The sequence below is a fragment of the Clarias gariepinus genome, chromosome 2 (genome assembly GCF_024256425.1).
Source record: "Clarias gariepinus isolate MV-2021 ecotype Netherlands chromosome 2, CGAR_prim_01v2, whole genome shotgun sequence".
In the NCBI taxonomy this organism is placed as follows: domain Eukaryota; kingdom Metazoa; phylum Chordata; class Actinopteri; order Siluriformes; family Clariidae; genus Clarias; species Clarias gariepinus.
In genome coordinates, this window is record NC_071101.1 from 51,502,048 (window position 1) to 51,523,609 (window position 21,562).

Sequence of the window (21,562 nt, forward strand, 5' to 3'; positions counted from 1 at the left end):
GAACAAGCCTTTTAACTGGTGTACAGGAATGAGGTTTATTATTGGTTATTATAAGAAATCTGGATTTAGCCCATTTAATTAATCTTATTATCTTATTAGTTATATGTGGTTAATATCTTTTCCGATTAATTTTTTTCACTGAATGCTTTGAAAAATGTCATTTTTGTTATAGAAGTTACATGATTTCTAGACTTTTTGTGTAGAAATTTAAATTATTGTGTAAAGTTTATTAAAATTGTTTTGCATTCCTTCTCCTTTGTTTTTACATGCACAAACACAAATAAAACAGTACAGCACGCTTTCTGTTCATAAAAATTTTATTTTTAATTATTGTTTTAGACAATAAAAAAGCATGCATGCAGTAGGGATAAATCAGTCCACATTCTCAAGGATTAAAAGAGAAAGGATTAACAAAAAATTAAGAAATTTCAGTTAAAGTAGACAATGTGATCCAGGAAGAAAGTGATGCTGATGAAGAAAGAAAAGCATCGTGATAAAGCTCTGATACAAACTGACACCGTGTGGCAAACCTTCAGTCCGTACAGTACGTTTTAAACTCATGTGAAACACTAATCGTACTAAGCGTCATTTTAAAAAAATTAAAAAAACTCTGTCACTGAGCAAAAAGCTAAAAATAAGCCGATGTTCTGTTGAGCGTTCCCTCGCCCTTACAGACGTTGCGTAACTGCTCCATTTCTGAGTTATTACTGCACCTAGTGGCGGTGTAGACTGTCTGATCTAAAGCAAACACCACTCTAATCTCTCTGAACAGCAGAGACGGGGCGTTTCACTCAGCTTGGTTTAAGGATGACTCGGTGCGATCAGCCACGACGATATGATCAGAGCCAGGGCCGGGTTTCTGACTCCGGAGTTCCAGCTAGCAGAGCGTTTTCTTTGGTCTTTTCTAGTGAGATTTAAACAATACATGATGAGAACTTCTATCAGAGACACGATTTTGCAAACCGAACACTAACGCCTCAGGAACTCACTTAGGACGGAGACCATGAGGATTTTTGGTTTTTTAGCTTGACTTGCTTTCTTGATAAAAACAAAAACCATTTGGTTCAGCTATGAATAACTTTCTCATAGCGATAGTGATAATTTTCTTTACGCGGCTTTATTCCACAAACAACTCGGATTAGTAGCGGTATAGATGAACACACACATACTGTGTATAATAAGAACAACAAATCTATAAATACTGAACTCGGCATGTGCTACTAATCTTAAAAAAAAAAAAAAAAAGATTAGATTAGAATTTAGATTTAAAATGATGGAAACTTTAATTTCTGGCCTGTTCAGCAGGAAGGCGTCGTGAGGACACGGAGAGCCGCGATAAGTCCAGAACTAACTTACTGAAACACAGCAGACAGAGCCGTGCCCCCCTCTCCCCCACCCTTATATAATCTAGGCCAAGTGTATATAATATTCCTAGGAAATATTTTAAATGATATGCATTTTATTTATTTATCGTATTATATTTATAAAAAAAAGAACACTTTAAAGATTTATAAAAAATAATCCGCGCTGATTAAAGGCTCACACGCCCAGGCTAAGGCACCAATACTGATAATATGATAATAACATAATAATAAAATAAAGTAATAACACTATGACATACATTGAATATTTATGATTTAAATGATTTTTTTTAAAGTAAATTTGACATGAACTGAAATAAACTGTCTGTTGTGATGTAAAATTGAGGTAGATTATAATTATAAATCAATCACACACCTCTTACAGATAAACAAAGTGATTCATCGTCACGTGTGTGACGCAATAAGGCACGGGTGAGAGATCTGTGCAGGTGAGATACATCACTTTACTGGTGATGACAAGTGTTTTAAACAAAGTGGTTAACCAGTCGGGTTGTGTGTGTGTGTGCTAATTTTCCAGCAGATTTTTAGCGTCAACACTTAATTGCGTCCCTGAATTTTATCAGCAGCACTTTGCATAACAAAATAATATCTGGAGCCGCATTGCATAGAAATTTATAAAATCATGTAAGTAAACAATTGTTTTCAGACTTCAAGCAACATAAAGCTAAGTTACGACTAATCCGCCGAAATTCACGCCTCTTCGCTGCCTTTAATCAGAGTAATGTGAAGTCACTCTAGTTTTTAACATTTTCTTTGGTTCCAATATTTTAAATAACTTACATAAATATTCGACATAATTCATTATAAGACGTATAAGGTTCTGAGTATAACTTTTGCATAAAGGTAAAAAAAAGGAAATAGATTTATTTTATTCGGTCTAAGAAATCTATAAAACCTACTTCTTTAATAATGCGCTAAAAGCGTTCATGTTTAGTTAATAATTATATTATTATATAATGAATTGTATAGAGTTTTATATATATAGTTATAATATTTATATTTGTAATATAGATGTATGTATATAGTTTATAGCAAAGGTTCCACTTTTTTTTTTTCAAATTACTTTCTGTTTCCCGTATAGACAGAACACACACACACACACACACACACAAGCAGGATTGTCAGGACCAGTCACGTGAGGACCTTCTAATCGTCTAATAATTACTGTAACGCCTAATCCTCAAAAGCAAAAAAACTTTTCAATAATTTTTTTCGATAAAAGCTTCAGTCACACACAGACAGGTTAAACACTCAGACATTCCTATACAAGTGGGGACCTGTGGTTCTCTCGAAGATACACAATAGTGTACTTCACGACCATTTGTGCCTGAATGTGTGTGTGTGTGTGTACGCGTGTGACTCAGATGACAGACTCGGTCTTGTCGTTCCTCTCCGTGTCCATGTGTGTGTCCTCCGTGCGTGTCCTCTCCTTCCTCCTCCTCCTCTGTTCCACCCAGGGGATCAGACACAGCACGGCTCCACCGATCAGAGGAGGGATCCCCGCCAGGTAGAACGCCACGTTATAATCGCCCAGGCTGTCACGGAGGAAACCTGACACACACACACAATGTAAAAAATAAAGCATTAATGAACACACATGTGCTGCTCAATCATTATAGCTGTACATCATACTAGAGTTTTATTTCACACAAATAGACGTTAATATTTTATTTCACGGATTGACAGTAATTTATTTTTTTCGTTGAACTCGACTAACCCGCTCGCTATGTATATATATATATAGCATGATATAATTTATGACTTAACTCAGACGCTCACTCTCCGAGCACGCCCACGTCATTCTCTTCCCCTTAACTCTACACTCGAGTGGTGAAGCCTTTCTGCGTGTATTCACTATATATGTTATTTTATTCTTTCACGCCTGTGTGAAGTGCAGGGTGAATAGCATTCCGTACATATTTCGAAACAGGAAGGCCTGTAAGACAGGGGACGAGTGCCAACTCTCACCCTCTCTTTGTTTTAAACATGGGGTAAGGCCTCAGCCGTGTGTTGTTTATAAGATATACAGACCTGGGTGGTATATTTTTAGACTTATCTGCCCAGGACAGCAGTGTCTTTTGCTTTATCCAGTACACACTGTGCGTCGCTACGCTTTAGAGAGACAAACAGAAAGTAGTGTTGTTGTTTATTTAACACGATTAAATAAACAAATAAACCTGCCATAATGGTGTGCTGATCTTCTCTATTGCATGGAGAGTTCTCTCTCTCTCACACACAACACACACACACACCCTGATCTCGGCTGGCCCGGGTAACAGCAGCACTGCGGGGCCAAGCATCGAGTCGTCACGTTTAACAGAAAAATAAACCTCACGACGTTTCCTTCCTCAATATCTGCCGCGGTGTTCCTGTACTTTTCCTGTTCTTCGTGGTTGTTATTGACTTGAGCCGCTTTACCTTCACGCTCACGACGCGTCCTGGTTCTCAGACGTAGTTTTTTCTTTAGAGTTTGTTGAATGAGAGATTCCCGCTGCTCTGAACACCAGGGACTTTCTCCATACTGACTTAACTGAGTGTGTGAGTGTGTACCTGCGATGGGAGGACCCACGGTCATGGGCACGGACATCATGCCCAGCAGGAAGCCGATGGCCTGAGAGACGTTGTCGGAGCCGACGAGCTCGAAGGCGATGGGAGCCATGATGCAGATGAAGCAGCCGTCAAACAGCCCCATCAGCAGACACACGGCGATCAGACCGCCGAACACGTTACACAGCGGGATCAGCATCGACATAACGCCGATCACCAGGAACGACGCCACCTACAGGAGAACAGGCTCGTGTCAGTCATCGTCACGGTCATTCTGTTACGGTCCATAAGAAAGCACCGTCTCACACCGTCTACATTCAGTACAGTATATAATCTTAGTATTATAATCTGGACCAGATCCAGGGACTAAAAGGTGTGAAGTGCACAGGAACTGGGGAAGTAAAGCAAGGATAAAGGAAATTAAAAAAAACAACAACCTAGGGACATTAAAAATAAAACAGCTAGGAAACCAGGGATCACTGCTAACGAGAGGAAGCACATCAGGACACTGTGTGTGTGTGTGTGTGTGTGTGTGTGTGTGTGTGTGTGTGTGTGTGTGTGTGTGTGTGTGTGTGTGTGTGTGTGTGTGTTACCTGCAGGAAGACTTTGTGCACTCCGGGGACGTAGTCAGCCACGCGGCCAAAGATGAGTCGTCCCACACCGGACGTGATGCCGAGACACATCAGTAACACCTCCTTATTAGCATCAACACCAAAACGCTCTTCTACATGCTTCATCTTCAGACACACACACACACACACAGAGGGAAAAAAAACAGAACAGGAAGTGAGTTTCATCTTCAAAGTTTTACATGACTGAAACCCCCGATATACAAGTCTGTTGCTAGGCAACTATGAAACACAGCCGTCTAACACAAGATATGGAGCTGGGATTAGTCACACTGTGACTAATGTAACATGTAACACACCATGTGACTAATCTGACCTCTATAATCCCTAACACACCATGTGACTAATCTCACCTCTATAATCCCCAACACACCGTGTGACTGATCCCAGCTCTATAATCCCTAACACACCATGTGACCAATCTCACCTCTATAATCCCCAACACACCGTGTGACCAATCTCACCTCTATAATCCCCAACACACCGTGTGACCAATCTCACCTCTATAATCCCTAAAACACTGTGTGACCAATCTCACCTCTATAATCCCCAACACACCGTGACTAATCTCACCTCTATAATCCCCAACACACCGTGTGACCAATCTCACCTCTATAATCCCTAACACACCGTGTGACTAATCTCACCTCTATAATCCCTAACACACCATGTGACCAATCTCACCTCTATAATCCTAACACACCATGTGACCAATCTCACCTCTATAATCCCTAACACACCGTGTGACTGATCCCAGCTCTATAATCCCTAACACACCGTGTGACTGATCCCAGCTCTATAATCCCTAACACACCATGTGACCAATCTCACCTCTATAATCCCTAACACACCGTGTGACTGATCCCAGCTCTATAATCCCTAACACACCATGTGACTGATCCCAGCTCTATAATCCCTAACACACCATGTGACTAATCTCACCTCTATAATCCCTAACACACCGTGTGACTAATCTCACCTCTATAATCCCTAACACACCGTGTGACTGATCCCAGCTCTATAATCCCTAACACACCGTGTGACTGATCCCAGCTCTATAATCCCTAACACACCATGTGACTAATCTCACCTCTATAATCCCTAACACACCGTGTGACTAATCTCATCTCTATAATCCCTAACACACCGTGTGACTAATCTCACCTCTATAATCCCTAACACACCATGTGACTAATCTCATCTCTATAATCCCCAACACACCGTGTGACTAATCTCACCTCTATAATCCCTAAAACACTTTGTGAATGATCCCAGCTCTATAATCCCTAACACACCATGTGACCAATCTCACCTCTATAATCCCTAACACACCGTGTGACTGATCCCAGCTTTATAATCCCTAACACACCATGTGACTAATCTCACCTCTATAATCCACAACACACCATGTGACTAATCTTACCTCTATAATCCCCAACACACCATGTGACCAATCTCACCTCTATAATCCCTAACACACCGTGTGACTGATCCCAGCTTTATAATCCCTAACACACCATGTGACTAATCTCACCTCTATAATCCCTAACACACCATGTGACTAATCTCACCTCTATAATCCCCAACACACCGTGTGACTGATCCCAGCTCTATAATCCTTAACACACCGTGACTAATCTCACCTCTATAATACCTAACACACCGTGTGACTAATCTCACCTCTGTAATCCCTAACACACCATGTGACTAATCTCACCTCTGTAATCCCTAACACACCATGTGACTAATCTCACCTCTATAATCCCTAACACACCGTGTGACTGATCCCAGCTTTATAATCCCTAACACACCATGTGACTAATCTCACCTCTATAATCCACAACACACCATGTGACTAATCTTACCTCTATAATCCCCAACACACCATGTGACCAATCTCACCTCTATAATCCCCAACACACCATGTGACCAATCTCACCTCTATAATCCCTAACACACCGTGTGACTAATCTCACCTCTATAATCCCCAACACACCATGTGACCAATCTCACCTCTATAATCCCTAACACACCGTGTGACTAATCTCACCTCTATAATCCCTAACACACCGTGTGACCGATCCCAGCTCTATAATCCCTAACACACCATGTGACTGATCCCAGCTCTATAATCCCTAACACACCATGTGACCAATCTCACCTCTATAATCCCTAACACACCGTGTGACTAATCTCACCTCTATAATCCCTAACACACCATGTGACCAATCTCATCTCTATAATCCCCAACACACCGTGTGACTAATCTCACCTCTATAACCCCTAAAACACTTTGTGAATGATCCCAGCTCTATAATCCCTAACACACCGTGTGACTAATCTCACCTCTATAATCCCTAAAACACTTTGTGAATGATCCCAGCTCTATAATCCCTAACACACCATGTGACCAATCTCACCTCTATAATCCCTAACACACCGTGTGACTGATCCCAGCTTTATAATCCCTAACACACCATGTGACTAATCTCACCTCTATAATCCACAACACACCATGTGACTAATCTTACCTCTATAATCCCCAACACACCATGTGACCAATCTCACCTCTATAATCCCTAACACACCGTGTGACTGATCCCAGCTTTATAATCCCTAACACACCATGTGACTAATCTCACCTCTATAATCCCTAAAACACCATGTGACCAATCTCATCTCTATAATCCCTAACACACCATGTGACTAATCTTACCTCTATAATCCCCAACACACCATGTGACCAATCTCACCTCTATAATCCTTAACACACCGTGACTAATCTCACCTCTATAATACCTAACACACCGTGTGACTAATCTCACCTCTGTAATCCCTAACACACCATGTGACTAATCTCACCTCTGTAATCCCTAACACACCATGTGACTAATCTCACCTCTATAATCCCCAACACACCGTGTGACTAATCTCACCTCTGTAATCCCTAACACACCATGTGACTAACCTCACCTCTATAATCCCTAACACGCCATGGGTGTACGGGGCTGAATAGCTGCAGAGCGGTCAGCAGGCCCATGACGGCCTTCTTCAGCAGGGTGATGCGCCCTGACATCCTGTTCAGAAACAGTTTGAGGAACATGACAAAGAGATCTAGGTGTAAACTCGACTTCTGAATTCTCCAGATTTCAAAGGTCCGATACACTGAGGCCCTACTTTGCCACTTACTGAAATCAATGGATCCGCTGCTAACACCTTGGTGTCAGATACCACATACACCTTCAGAGGTCTGCTGGAGTCCGGGCCACGACGTGTCAGTGCAGTTATGGATGAGTGTAGATGTTTAGAAGCCACAAAGTGTACATTAAAGGCAAAAAATATCCACTAATGTGTAACTATAGCAACAACTGTATAACACTAAACCCTGACCCCCAAGAAGAAATAGAAAGTTAGCTAAATGAAATCTTCTTATCAGCCCCACCCTCAAATCCAGACCGCTCTCTATCTGCCGCTAATCATTTATTTATATGGCTAGCTGTTTTGCACACATGCATGCGCGCACACACACGCACACACACACACATAAAACAAGGGGGAAATGCTTGCCAGATGGCTGCAGCAGTTCCACCTCCCAAAAACACCAATCTGAGAGCAGCATACACACACACACACACAAAGCGAGGGAAAAACAGAATGAAAAATGAGTTCCTAAAACACACACACACACACACTGTAGTCTGTGTGAGAAAAACACCATGTTCTAGTGAAAGGTCGAAGGTTGTAATGCAGTTATAAAGTGTCAGTGGTGATTAATGCTGACACACACTGCGGCTCTCAGAACACACTCGTCTGCAATTTCACTGCTGTTCCACACACACACACACACACACACACAGCCAGGAAGAGGCATCAGTACAGGTCACCAGTACTGCTGAGAGTGTAGTATTGAGTGTAGTACTAAGTGTGAAATTGAGTGTAGTATTGAGTGTAGTACTGAGTGTGGTACTGAGTGTGGTACTGAGTGTAGTATTGAGTGTAGTACTGAGTGTAGTATTGAGTGTAGTATTGAGTGTAGTACTGAGTGTGGTACTGAGTGTAGTATTGAGTGTAGTACTGAGTGTAGTATTGAGTGTAGTACTGAGTGTAGTACTGAGTGTAGTATTAAGTGTAGTACTGAGTGTGGTACTGAGTGTAGTATTGAGTGTAGTACTGAGTGTAGTATTGAGTGTAGTACTGAGTGTAGTACTGAGTGTAGTATTGAGTGTGGTACTGAGTGTGGTACTGAGTGTAGTACTGAGTGTAGTATTGAGTGTAGTACTGAGTGTAGTATTGAGTGTGGTACTGAGTGTGGTACTGAGTGTAGTATTGAGTGTAGTACTGAGTGTGGTATTGAGTGTAGTACTGCGTGTAGTATTGAGTGTAGTATTGAGTGTAGTACTGAGTGTGGTACTGAGTGTAGTATTGAGTGTGGTACTGAGTGTGAAATTGAGTGTAGTATTGAGTGTAGTACTGAGTGTGGTACTGAGTGTAGTACTGAGTGTAGTACTGAGTGTAGTATTGAGTGTGGTACTGAGTGTGGTACTGAGTGTGGTACTGAGTGTGAAATTGAGTGTAGTATTGAGTGTAGTACTGAGTGTAGTACTGAGTGTAGTATTGAGTGTGGTATTGAGTGTGGTACTGAGTGTGGTATTGAGTGTAGTATTGAGTGTGGTACTGAGTGTAGTATTGAGTGTGGTACTGAGTGTAGTACTGAGTGTGGTACTGAGTGTGAAATTGAGTGTAGTATTGAGTGTAGTACTGAGTGTAGTACTGAGTGTAGTATTGAGTGTGGTATTGAGTGTGGTACTGAGTGTGGTATTGAGTGTAGTATTGAGTGTGGTACTGAGTGCAATATTGAGTGTAGTACTGAGTGTAGTACTGAGTGTGGTACTGAGTGTAGTATTGAGTGTAGTATTGAGTGTGGTATTAAGTGTAGTATTGAGTGTAGTACTGAGTGTGGTACTGAGTGTAGTACTGAGTGTAGTATTGAGTGTGGTACTGAGTGCAATATTGAGTGTAGTACTGAGTGTAGTATTGAGTGTGGTATTGAGTGTAGTATTGAGTGTAGTATTGAGTGTGGTACTGAGTGCAATATTGAGTGTAGTACTGAGTGTAGTACTGAGTGTAGTACTGAGTGTGGTACTGAGTGTAGTACTGAGTGTAGTATTGAGTGTGGTACTGAGTGTGGTATTGAGTGTAGTACTGAGTGTAGTACTGAGTGTAGTATTGAGTGTAGTATTGAGTGTGGTACTGAGTGTGGTATTGAGTGTGGTATTGAGTGTAGTACTGAGTGTAGTATTGAGTGTGGTACTGAGTGTAGTACTGAGTGTAGTATTGAGTGTGGTATTGAGTGTAGTATTGAGTGTAGTACTGAGTGTGGTACTGAGTGTGGTACTGAGTGTGGTACTGAGTGTAGTATTGAGTGTGGTACTGAGTGTAGTACTGAGTGTAGTATTGAGTGTGGTATTGAGTGTAGTATTGAGTGTAGTACTGAGTGTGGTACTGAGTGTGGTACTGAGTGTAGTACTGAGTGTGGTACTGAGTGTAGTACTGAGTGTAGTATTGAGTGTGGTACTGAGTGTAGTACTGAGTGTGGTACTGAGTGTAGTACTGAGTGTGGTATTGAGTGTGGTACTGAGTGTAGTACTGAGTGTAGTACTGAATACTCGACAGCCAGTCACTTTTCATTTTACTGTGTTCTGTCCAGCGCTGTGTGTGTAAGTGTGTGTGTGTGTGTAAGTGAGTGTGTGTGAGGTGAACATGTCTAATCAACTCCTTAAAATGACTACCCTACTTTCCCTCTGATCTAGTTATTAAGGTTCCCATGTTCCCTAGACAGTGTGTGTGTGTGTGTGTGTGTGTGTACAAGGGAGTGAAAACAGCGGCGTAAAGTTCACTCGCTGCTGTGGCGTGTCAAAGTGGAGTGTTTTTAAAACACACACACACACACACACACACACACACATTGTTTTGACGATACATATTGGTTTCATGCTGTGAGTGTAACACAATACTGAAGAAACAGTGTGTGTGTGTGTTTATTTTGACATGGTGGTTTGCTTATGGAGCACAGTTCACATTCTCTGCAGGAAACTGTTAGTGTGTGTGTGTGTGTGTGTGTGTGAGAGAGAGAGACACTGAATCATGTATTTATGCTTATTGATTTAGGAAAAGGACATGGTATAAATATTTACACACACACACAGCCACACCCACACACCCACACACACACACACTGACCAGGTGGACGTAGGGGACGAAGTATCCGTAGAGCGCAGCTGGGATCCCGAAGGCCCAGATCCTGTAACTCAGACTCCTCCAGATCTGGACGTTACAGATCCTCTTTAACGAGACCTTCTTGGACTCCACCCTCTGAGGGAGGCGGGGCTTGTAGGTGAATCCGGCCAGCACGAGCACTAACATGAGGATGCAGAGGACGCGCAGGGTGTTGTGGAGGCCGGCGCGGTCCAGCAGGACCTTCAGCAGCGGGGGCAGAGACACGGTGAAGACGCTGCTCCCCGCCGTCACGATGCCGTTCACCAAACCCAAACGCTTCTGAGATCAGAGAGAATGAATCGTTACGTCATCCGTCACACCTTATTGACAAACACACGAATATTCGTTCTAAACAAACAACAGAACACACCTTGAAGTAATGTCCCAGGATGACGAGACTCGGCTGGTACGCGAACGAACAGCCGCACGCAAACACCACGCCGTACGTGAAGTACATAGCGCCCAGAGACCTGCACACACACACACACACACACACACACACACGCACACGCACACACGAATAGCATTGTTGGTTTATGTGACACATTGGAAAAGACAGTGTGTGATCAAAGTGTGTGTGTGTGTGTGTTAGAATGTGTATTTGCACAGTGTGTGTAAGTTTGAGCCAGGCTGCTGATTGGTCAGCTGCTCTAACACCCATGATGACATCATCAACTGTTGTCACCATTAATTTCGAAATTTGCAACTTGTATACCAACGTGTGTGTGTGTGTGTGTGTGTGTGTGTGTGTGTATCTTACGAGACGAATGAACTGCCGAAGAGGCCGACGAGGCCGACCGCGGCGCCGCTCACCGCCGTGACCCTGCAGCCGAACACGTCTGTAAACACGCTGACGATCGGAGAGCAGAAGAAGATCATCCCCATGGACAGAGAGCCCACCCACGCTGAGACACAGAGAGAGAGAGGGGGGGGGGTTACTGGATACAGAGTCAATACATTTCACCAGACCATAATACAGTAAGGCGTCACCATGGCAACAACCACAAACGCATGATGGTTTACATGACACCAGGACCTAATGTAGGGCCGCGGCGCAGCATGAGTCTGTCTCTACTGCACTCAATAAGGAGAGAGTGGAACACGTCCGGTATTACCGCTCTCTCTCTCTCTCTCACACACACACACACACACACACACACACGTACACTGAGCTAAGATAAAGTTTCCGCAGTACAGAGAAAAGTCAACACAGGATACAGAGAGGAAAAACACACAGAGGGAGAGGACTACCTGAGAGACAGGTCATTTATTACACTCTACTGAGAGAGAGAGAGAGAGAGAGAGACAGACAGATGTGTAGACATGTAAACAAAAACAGACAAGTGGATAAATAAGCAAAGAGACAGATGGACAGACAGACGGGTGACTGTATCACTGGGAAAAACTCAACACCGCATTGTTGACTAGCTGTAGCTGCGTCTGTTCTATCTTTATCGCATTTGTTCAATTAAACACACACACACACACACACACACGTACATACACACACGTACACACACGTACACACACACACACACACATGTGCTTGCCCAGAACACTGAATGTTGTATAACTAAATTATGAGCTTCACTTCCTGTCACTCAATTTGCTGATGTTCCTCTAATACATCACCTCGAGTGTGTGAGATGGGTGTGCTGACGTTCTACTGGTCACAGGATGACCTCTCTCACATGCAACACACACACTCACACAGACATCTAAATATGAGAGAGAGGGGGGGGGGGAGGTCAGACAGTGAGAAAGGGGAAAGTTGGTGTATCAACGATGACGATGAGATCTGGTGTGATCAGGATTTTGGGAAATTACTTTAAGTGGTGTTTAGATTGAGATAAAAAAAAGTGTTTAGACTGAGATAAACTGCATTACGTTTGATGTAAACATTGTTTGGGTTAAGTTAAAGTGTTAAGATTGAGATAAACAGCATTGAGATTGAGATAAACAGTGTTGAGGTTGAGATAAACAGTGTTAATGTTGAGATAAACAGTGTTGAGGTTAAGATAAACAGTGTTGAGATTGAGATAAACAGTGTTGAGGTTGAGATAAACAGTGTTGAGGTTGAGATAAACAGTGTTGAGGTTGAAATAAACAGTTTTGAGGGTTGAGATAAACAGTGTTGAGGTTGAGATAAACAGTGTTGATGGTGAGATAAACAGTTTTGAGGGTTGAGATAAACAGTGTTGAGGTTGAGATAAACAGCGTTGAGGTTGAGATAAACAGTGTTGTGGTTGAGATAAACAGTGTTGAGGGTGAGATAAACAGTTTTGATGGTTGAGATAAACAGTGTTGAGGTTGAGATAAACAGTTTTGATGGTTGAGATAAACAGTGTTGATGGTAAGATAAACAGTTTTGATGGTGAGATAAACAGTGTTGATGGTGAGATAAACAGTTTTGAGGGTTGAGATTTAAACAGCATTGAGATTGAGATAAACAGTGTTGAGATTGAGATAAACAGTGTTGAGGTTGAGATAAACAGTGTTGAGGTTGAGATAAACAGTTTTGAGGGTTGAGATTTAAACAGCATTGAGATTGAGATAAACAGTGTTGAGGTTGAGATAAACAGTGTTGAGGTTGAGATAAACAGTTTTGATGGTTGAGATAAACAGTGTTGAGGTTGAGATAAACAGTTTTGATGGTTGAGATAAACAGTGTTGAGGGTTGAGATTTAAACAGCATTGAGATTGAGATAAACAGTGTTGAGATTGAGATAAACAGTGTTAAGGTTGAGATAAACAATGTTGAGATTGAGATAAACAGTGTTGAGGTTGAGATAAACAGTTTTGAGGGTTGAGATTTAAACAGCATTGAGATTAAGATAAACAGTGTTGAGACTGAGATAAACAGTGTTAAGGTTGAGATAAACAGTGTTGAGATTGAGATAAACAGTGTTGAGATTGAGATAAACAGTGTTGAGATTGAGATAAACAGTGTTGATGGTGAGATAAACAGTTTTGATGGTTGAGATAAACAGTGTTGAGGTTGAGGTTAAACAGCATTGAGATTGAGATAAACAGTGTTGAGATTGAGATAAACAGTGTTAAGGTTGAGATAAACAATGTTGAGATTGAGATAAACAGTGTTAAGGTTGAGATAAACAGTGTTGAGATTGAGATAAACAGTGTTGAGATTGAGATAAACAGTTTTGATGGTTGAGATAAACAGTGTTGATGGTAAGATAAACAGTTTTGATGGTGAGATAAACAGTTTTGAGGGTTGAGATTTAAACAGCATTGAGATTGAGATAAACAGTGTTGAGATTGAGATAAACAGTGTTGAGGTTAAGATAAACAGTGTTGAGGTTGAGATAAACAGTGTTGAGGTTGAGATAAACAGTTTTGAGGGTTGAGATTTAAACAGCATTGAGATTGAGATAAACAGTGTTGAGGTTGAGATAAACAGTTTTGATGGTTGAGATAAACAGTGTTGATGGTGAGATAAACAGTTTTGATGGTGAGATAAACAGTTTTGATGGTTGAGATCTCAGCAGTGAGATTTAGAAAAGGAAGAACTTGTGAAGCAAGAAGTAAAACTGCAGAGTAAGCTCCAGCTTAGTGTGATCCGAGTGACGCTAAGCAACACAACCCTAAACATGTGGAGAGATTCACATCCAACACTAAACATACGATTGTGTCAAAAGCTGGCTGTTTCCACACCAACACATTTATCTCACACACAGATACACACACTTTATTTTTAGTGCGTATGTGTTTATTAATGAAACTTGGAGAAGCATGCTGCACTGTTTGTGTCTCCGCAGGCAGAAGTGAAAGTGCTTTGAGCTTGATGTCCTGACTCACTGCAGAACTGCAGACCAGGCCATTACGTGTGTGTGTGCGTGTGTGGGCGCGCATCTCCTTGAGAGAATCAAGTTACACATTACCCACCCTCTTTCTGGGCTTAAGCAGAGATCATTTTCAGTAAATACTTATTTAAAAATAAAATCTATTACTACTCACTCTCTCTCTCTCTCCATAATCTCCCTGCAATTCTTTATACTCACACTCCATAATTCATACTCATACTCCACACTCACATTCTACTGTATAATCACACTGGATACTCTTTACTTACTGTAACACTACAATAACAATATACTTACACTTCACACACACACACACAGTTTATACTTACATTCTATACTCACAACCCACACTTCCACTCAATACTCGCACTGTACATTTTATATATTTTTTCTTTCCTTTAAGCGTTTATGCCTACTTCCTTCCTTTTTTTTCTTTTCAAGTAAGCATTCATGCAAGCATTTCTCTGCGTATCATACGGTATATGGTTGTGTATGTAACAAATAAAAATGTGAATTGAATCGTATACTCCCACTCCACATTATATACTCCCACTTTATTCTCTATACTCATACTCCACACTTATTCCATGCTCAACTCCTCAGACAGTATTATGGGATGTAAGTTGCCCACACAAACGGACCAGACGAATTCAGCTCACATGATTCAGCAACAGCGCTGGGTGATATGACAGAAACCTTTATCAGCAACATTTTTTTAAATCATCAGTCGATATCAGCAATTAATGATCAATTTCATGAGCTACTACAAGCCTACAGTTAACAAAAAGAAAGAGAAAGGTTTCATTGAACCACTTTAATATTTTAATATCACACACACACACTGCAGTAGTGTATACATCGTCGGCATCTTCTCGCCCGCACAGGCCGAGTCAGTCAGAGAGTCTCACAGTCATGTCGTACACACATGGGAACTGTTAGAGTCATTCCGCCTCCTCACGCCCGGCTCTGATTGGCTGCTTCTGGTGACCTCACAAACCATGTGACCAGTGTAACTGTTACTTTTCTTGCTAAACATGGGGTGATGTGTGTGTGCACGTGTGTGTCCGTGTGTGTGTGTGAGCGGCCTTCACCTGAACACAACATCTGAGATCAAACACGACGTTAATGAATAACTCGACAGCTGTAACGCTGCACGCTCCACATGTTTAGTTGCTCCTGTACATAATGGTTTTGTTTTTGTGTCTCAGGATGAACAAACTCCAGGAAAAAGCCATCGAGTCCCTCTCTCTCTCACACACACACACTGGAGTGTCTTATCCTGGCAAGAAAGGAAATCTGGTTTTGATTATGTAAACAAGATACAGTGTGCCATACGGCCTCGTCAATAGCAGGGTTTCCTGCGGAAACTGGCTAAACACAAACACACACACAAACACACACAATCCCCCCCTTCCCTAAATCTACCACCTTGAAGAGTATCGATCAGAACAAACAGGACATGTCTCTCCAAACCTGAAGAAAGGGCGGGGAGACTTTAAAGCGGAAAGGTGCCAGAAAAACCATTCTATGCATGTCTGGTTGGTAGACCTTTCAAAGCTGCAGAGCTGGGTTCAAGAACCCCCCTGACACACACACACACACACACCTCCCCTCCCCGCCTGCTGTCTCAAAACATACCCTTTCTTTTCCTCAAATCTGCCCCCCTACTGTGTGTTTAGCATGTCCTGCCTCGCTAATCCCCCCTTCTGAACCTTTTCATCCGTAATAAACGCTGCTTCCAACTCAATTACAGAGGATTTACACCTGACTGAGAGATTAAACACAAAGCCGCAGCTCGGCACGACCGTCAGCCCCGATAAAGCGCCCGCTGTCATCGTTCCTCCTGAAGGTCAAAGGTCACACGAGTGAGTCAGAGACCTCTGAACTATGTGTGTGTATGAGAGAGAGAAGCCAGTTTCCTAATTTGAGAGCATCCTCTTGATTGCAGGTCAGAGATAGAACTCAGACAAAGATAGAAACGCTGTGTGTGAGTGTGTGTGTGTGTGTGTGTGTGAATGAAGACAGCTGGACAAACCCTTCGCTGATGCAATATTCACACCATGTTACATACAAATACCTCTTTACAGCTCACTTACTCTGTGTGTGTGTGTGTGTGTGTGTGTGCGAATACCAGCAGACTGCTGATCAAACTCAGACTTTAAACAGGAATGTAAACCTACATGCTGAGTGTGTGTTCTGCATTAATGAGGTGTGTGTATCAGCAGGTTTTATCGGTTATTCCTGTCACAGTTCCACGATGCCAAACACACACTTTAGTAAGATCTGGGTGTTCCGCTGTGTTTAAACATAGTACCGTAGTGAGCAGTAGTGAATCAGATTTAAGCGTCTGTCTGATCCCTATCTAAACAGCAAGGGAAGGTCATAAGCCCCGCCCCCAGGCTGACGTCACATCCACATTTCTACAAATGTATGATAAAATGGACTGATTACAGATCAGTGAGTCTTGGCTCCCGGGCCGACCCCGAATGATCAGGGTCAGGGGTCAGAGGAGGAGGTTTATAACAGTCCGAGTGGATCTTATTATTAATGTTATCATCACATCACACTCCTCTATTCACCACCATACACTCCATCACACTGTACAAACACTACACTACTCCAGTGTAATACACACATTATAAACTAACCAACGCCTGGTTGCTTTGTTTTTTCAACGGTACTGAAAGGGAAACACTTCAGTGACGTCACTTCCGCCCTAAAGTCCACAGGTATATGATAGCCTGATAAGAAACTTCCGAGAACAAACCCCCCAGTGAATGATGATTAACCTCCCCCTCTGGCAGTAACGATAAGGTCACAGCTGGTGTGAACCGGCCCCGTCGTGTCATTGTGAGAGTCTCAAATCTGAGCGAAACAAACACAAAAGCGGTACATTCTCGTGCAGAGAGCCGGGAGCACGCGACACGCGCGAGCCCCGCTTCCTCGCGCTCCAGGGGGCTTTTCCCGCCTTGGTAACGCAACCCTGCACGCGCAGCGACGCGATAATTACGGCTTTATTGAACATTTAAACGCGGCGATAACGCGCCGGTGCGGTGCAGCGCGAGGAACGTGGCGCACGCGCTGTCCCTCGGGCGCGAACTTTGCTCCACGCGCATGGCTCGAGCGCCCAGCCGGCCGGTTCACGTGTGTGTGTGTGTGTTCCTGAGGTAAATCTGAGGTAATACCTGTCCTGAAGCGCAGGTCACTATCGTTCTCAGAGCCGAACTCCTTCAGCAGGGACACGAATAAGATCCCGAAGGCGTTTTGGATTCCGAACACCGACCCGTTGCACCACATGGAGGCGAGCATGACCACCCAGCCCCAGCCGCCCTCGGGGTGTTCAAACTCGGGCTGTCTCTCCACAGAGGCCCGCTGGCTCCCATCATCTCCGCCGTTCTCCTCCTCCTCCTCCTCCTTCATCTTCTCCGCCTCGGTTAGGAACTTCTCCTCAGGGTTTACCTCAGGATCCTTCGCACCGTTTAAGCGCTTCTCCTCATGGTTTACCTCAGGTTCCTCTGCTTCGTCTAAGCGCTTCTCCTCAGGGTTTATCTCAGGCTCGTCCGGCGGTGCCGTGGGCTCGGTGTCCTGACGAGCTTCAGCCTCATGCTCCTCACTCGTGGGTTTGTCTTCTTTCATACTGAAGGTTTCCTGTTAATCGTGCACAAAACTAAGGAGGTTCCACTCACACCCTGAGATGTTAAACAAACAAACAATAGATTAAAACCACTCTGATCTATGGACAGGTTATTGCAGACATGCTGATGATTTGATAAAACCACCGCCGGATTTACCGCTGCAATACTGCCTGGCACACTGTAGTGCTGCGGTACGGTATAAATAGATGCACGAGAGTGGGCGTGGTTAGGTTTGCATATGCGTAAAAGAAGGCCGTGATTGGAAAGCATTCCCTTTCAAAGGGGAGTGGCCTGTGTGAGCAGAAATGGATGATCGCTTCTGATGTAAAGAAAAATTGCAATGAGTCAGTGTGTGTAAATTTCACTGTAATGATTGTTGTTGTTTTTTTGGCAGGATGAAGTAAAAAATGGAATTATCTTCAGGAGCAATAAAGTATCTATCTATCTATCTATCTAAAAACCAACAGCAGATGGTTCAGAGAAAAGCTGAGGTGATCCCCCTCACAAAGTTCTCACATGTACCACCTCTTAGTCCATTTGTCCAATAAAAACATTGTAGCGCTCGCAGGTCCCAGGTTCAAACCCCACCACCACCAAGTCTCTACTGTAGGGCACTTGAGCAAGGCCCTTGACATCCAACTTCTCAAATGTATAAGATAAAAAAAATAAAATTGTATAATTTTTATAAATTTATTATTATTTTATAATAATAAATGTGTCTGCTAAATGCCGTCATGTAAATGTATTGTATTTTATCAAACTCAAAATATGAAAAAGGAATTAAAAAAAACAACAACAGATAACTGATCCGACTGTGCTGTACTGTACTGGTGTGCACAGGAACGATGATTTTAATTTATCTGAAAAATACAAAGTACTGAATAAATCTGTGCAAACTAGTTTGTGTATATTTTTAAAGAACATTTGTAACATAATATGCATTTGCAATCAATAATAACCTGAAATCATTTGCATATCAAATACTTTACCTCAATTAAATGATTACAGTTAAAGTGTCACCATATGAATCCGATTTATTCCAATCTGTTTCCCCCGAAATTGGTTTAAATATAAAAACCCAATGCCTCGACACATTTCACATATGTTTAAGAGCTTTTCCCTCCCACCGCATTTCAGTTTTAAAATGACCTTGTGTGACCCTTCAAGTATGAAGACAGTTGTCCAAGACCTCGTCCCGAGGTATTATCTGCAACATAAATTACATCATTTATTTACAGTAGGAGCTTCTGTTTAAACATGTGATTTGAATGTTGAATCTTATCTAATCTAATCTAATTTAATCTAAACATTAACGTAACACCATCACCATTATGTTAACATCCAGGTCTAACAATTAGGTCATCTTCAACTTCAAAATCCCAAAATGGTCATCATAAACATCATAAGAGTGAATGGACCTAAAGTCCATGGATGACATCCTGGAGTGGACCTCGGTTTTCCTCAACTGTTCAGATTTCCTCACCAGTTGTTATTCTATTGCTATTTTTCACAGTTACCATAACAAGAGCGTGTAATTCTAACTGCCTAAAGACACTTCACACAACTACCCCAACTGTCTCAAGTCTTGATTACATTTATTATTTATAAGGCATTCCTGGTATGCGCAGCCATATGCAGATCCTAACGTCTGTGTGTTACCGTTACCTGAGAATGGAGTGTCCGGTCAACACCCTGCCGCTCCTCATGCTACCGTTCCTCAATAATGGCAATTGTACATGCTGACAACTGTTACATTTGTTGAGGAATGCCTGTTACACGCCTGTGATAGAACGCCTGTGACAGAACTACAAACACTGAGACATAGTGACACAACACTGAGACAGGCCAAACAAAATTTTTGTTTATTATTTATATATCTATAGCTATATCTATCTATTTATCTATCTATCACGCCAGTAAAATTTTAGCCGCATCATAACGGTCAGCAATCTCAGTTGTCCTGCCATGCATGGTAATGTTACTTTAACATGTACCACCTACCTAAACACCCCTTCATGTGAACCGAAACACTCAAAATGTGAGCGAATTCAAGAGATTTGACAAAAGCATGGCATTAAACATTCAGGAATTACAGCTATTTCCATACACACACACACACACACACAGCCATTGGAGTATGGTGTATGCGTTGTTGTAGAGAGTCATTAACCATGTTAAATGTTTGAATGACCTGTGAAACTGCTGTCATTGGGTGTGTGTAGCGCCCCTCAGTGGAGTAAACTCTCCATTAATCCACTGTCCAGTTAAACTGCTAAGAGTCACTGTCTTCAAATGTTAGTGCTGAAGCTGAAAGCTGAAAGATCCTGCTGTAGCCTGCTGATACTTTATTTATGAGGTTGGTCAGCTTTGGATGTATAGTTTCTGTGACGTTGCAGCTACTGTATTAAGTTCATCCAGTCCTCCAGTTAGATACTGGACGGGGGTGAATACATTCTTTAAAGTATAGAAAGCATTGTTATCTGAGGAATTATTGCACAATCTGATATACCTCTATCAGTGGTCAATGACTTATCACATTTCACCGTCAGTACATTAGTTTCCACTAGAAACACCTGGAGGCCTGAGAAAAGCGTTTCCCCTGTATATTACAGTGTGAGCAGTCCCAACTGTACAGTGTAAATGGAAACCAAACTGTCTTGCTTGTGCGACATCTAGTGGTTAGAATTCTGAAGCACTCTACACAGACAGGAAAAGGGAAATATTCAGTGGTTTGTTGTTACTCATAAACAGTATGCACTCATAGCACCATGTATACTCCCCTTGTCCTAATTAAACACCTAAAACAGAAGAAGACTCATAGTTTCAATTTGTCTGTTTTAAACCCAAATAAGTTTTGCATGAAGAAACCTAACATGGAGCTTGGTGTACTGCAAAATTCCTGGGCAAAAAGGAAAAGGACAACAAGGCTGCCACCTGCCACCTGCTGCCAGAACCTGTTACATTGGCCTCCACCAGCATTTACAAAAAACTATTTGCCCCCTTCCTGATTTCTTATTCTTTTGCATGTTTGTCACACAAAATGTTTCTGATCATCAAACACATTTAACTATTAGTCAAAGATAACACAAGTAAACACAAAATGCAGTTTTTAAATGATGGTTTTTATTATTTAGGGAGAAAACAAATCCAAACCTACATGGCCCTGTGTGAAAAAGTAATTGCCCCCTGAACCTAATAACTGGTTGGGCCACCCTTAGCAGCAATAACTGCAATTAAGCGTTTGCGATAACTTGCAGCGAGTCTTTTACAGC

The 21,562-nt window shown here is 42.2% G+C and overlaps 1 protein-coding gene across 1 annotated transcript; it reads right to left on the bottom strand.

The window, feature by feature from the left end:
- Positions 1-299: 299 nt before the first annotated feature.
- Positions 300-18,473, bottom strand: LOC128510851 (monocarboxylate transporter 10-like). The gene is made up of 7 exons (XM_053483394.1): positions 17,841-18,473; positions 11,595-11,739; positions 11,205-11,304; positions 10,799-11,113; positions 4,523-4,666; positions 3,933-4,161; positions 300-2,933 (listed from the first exon to the last, which is right to left on the bottom strand). The coding sequence occupies exons 1-7, from the start codon at positions 18,289-18,291 to the stop codon at positions 2,743-2,745; spliced, it is 1,575 nt and encodes a 524-aa protein (XP_053339369.1). The 5' UTR covers positions 18,292-18,473; the 3' UTR covers positions 300-2,742.
- Between the last annotated feature and the right edge of the window lie 3,089 nt (positions 18,474-21,562).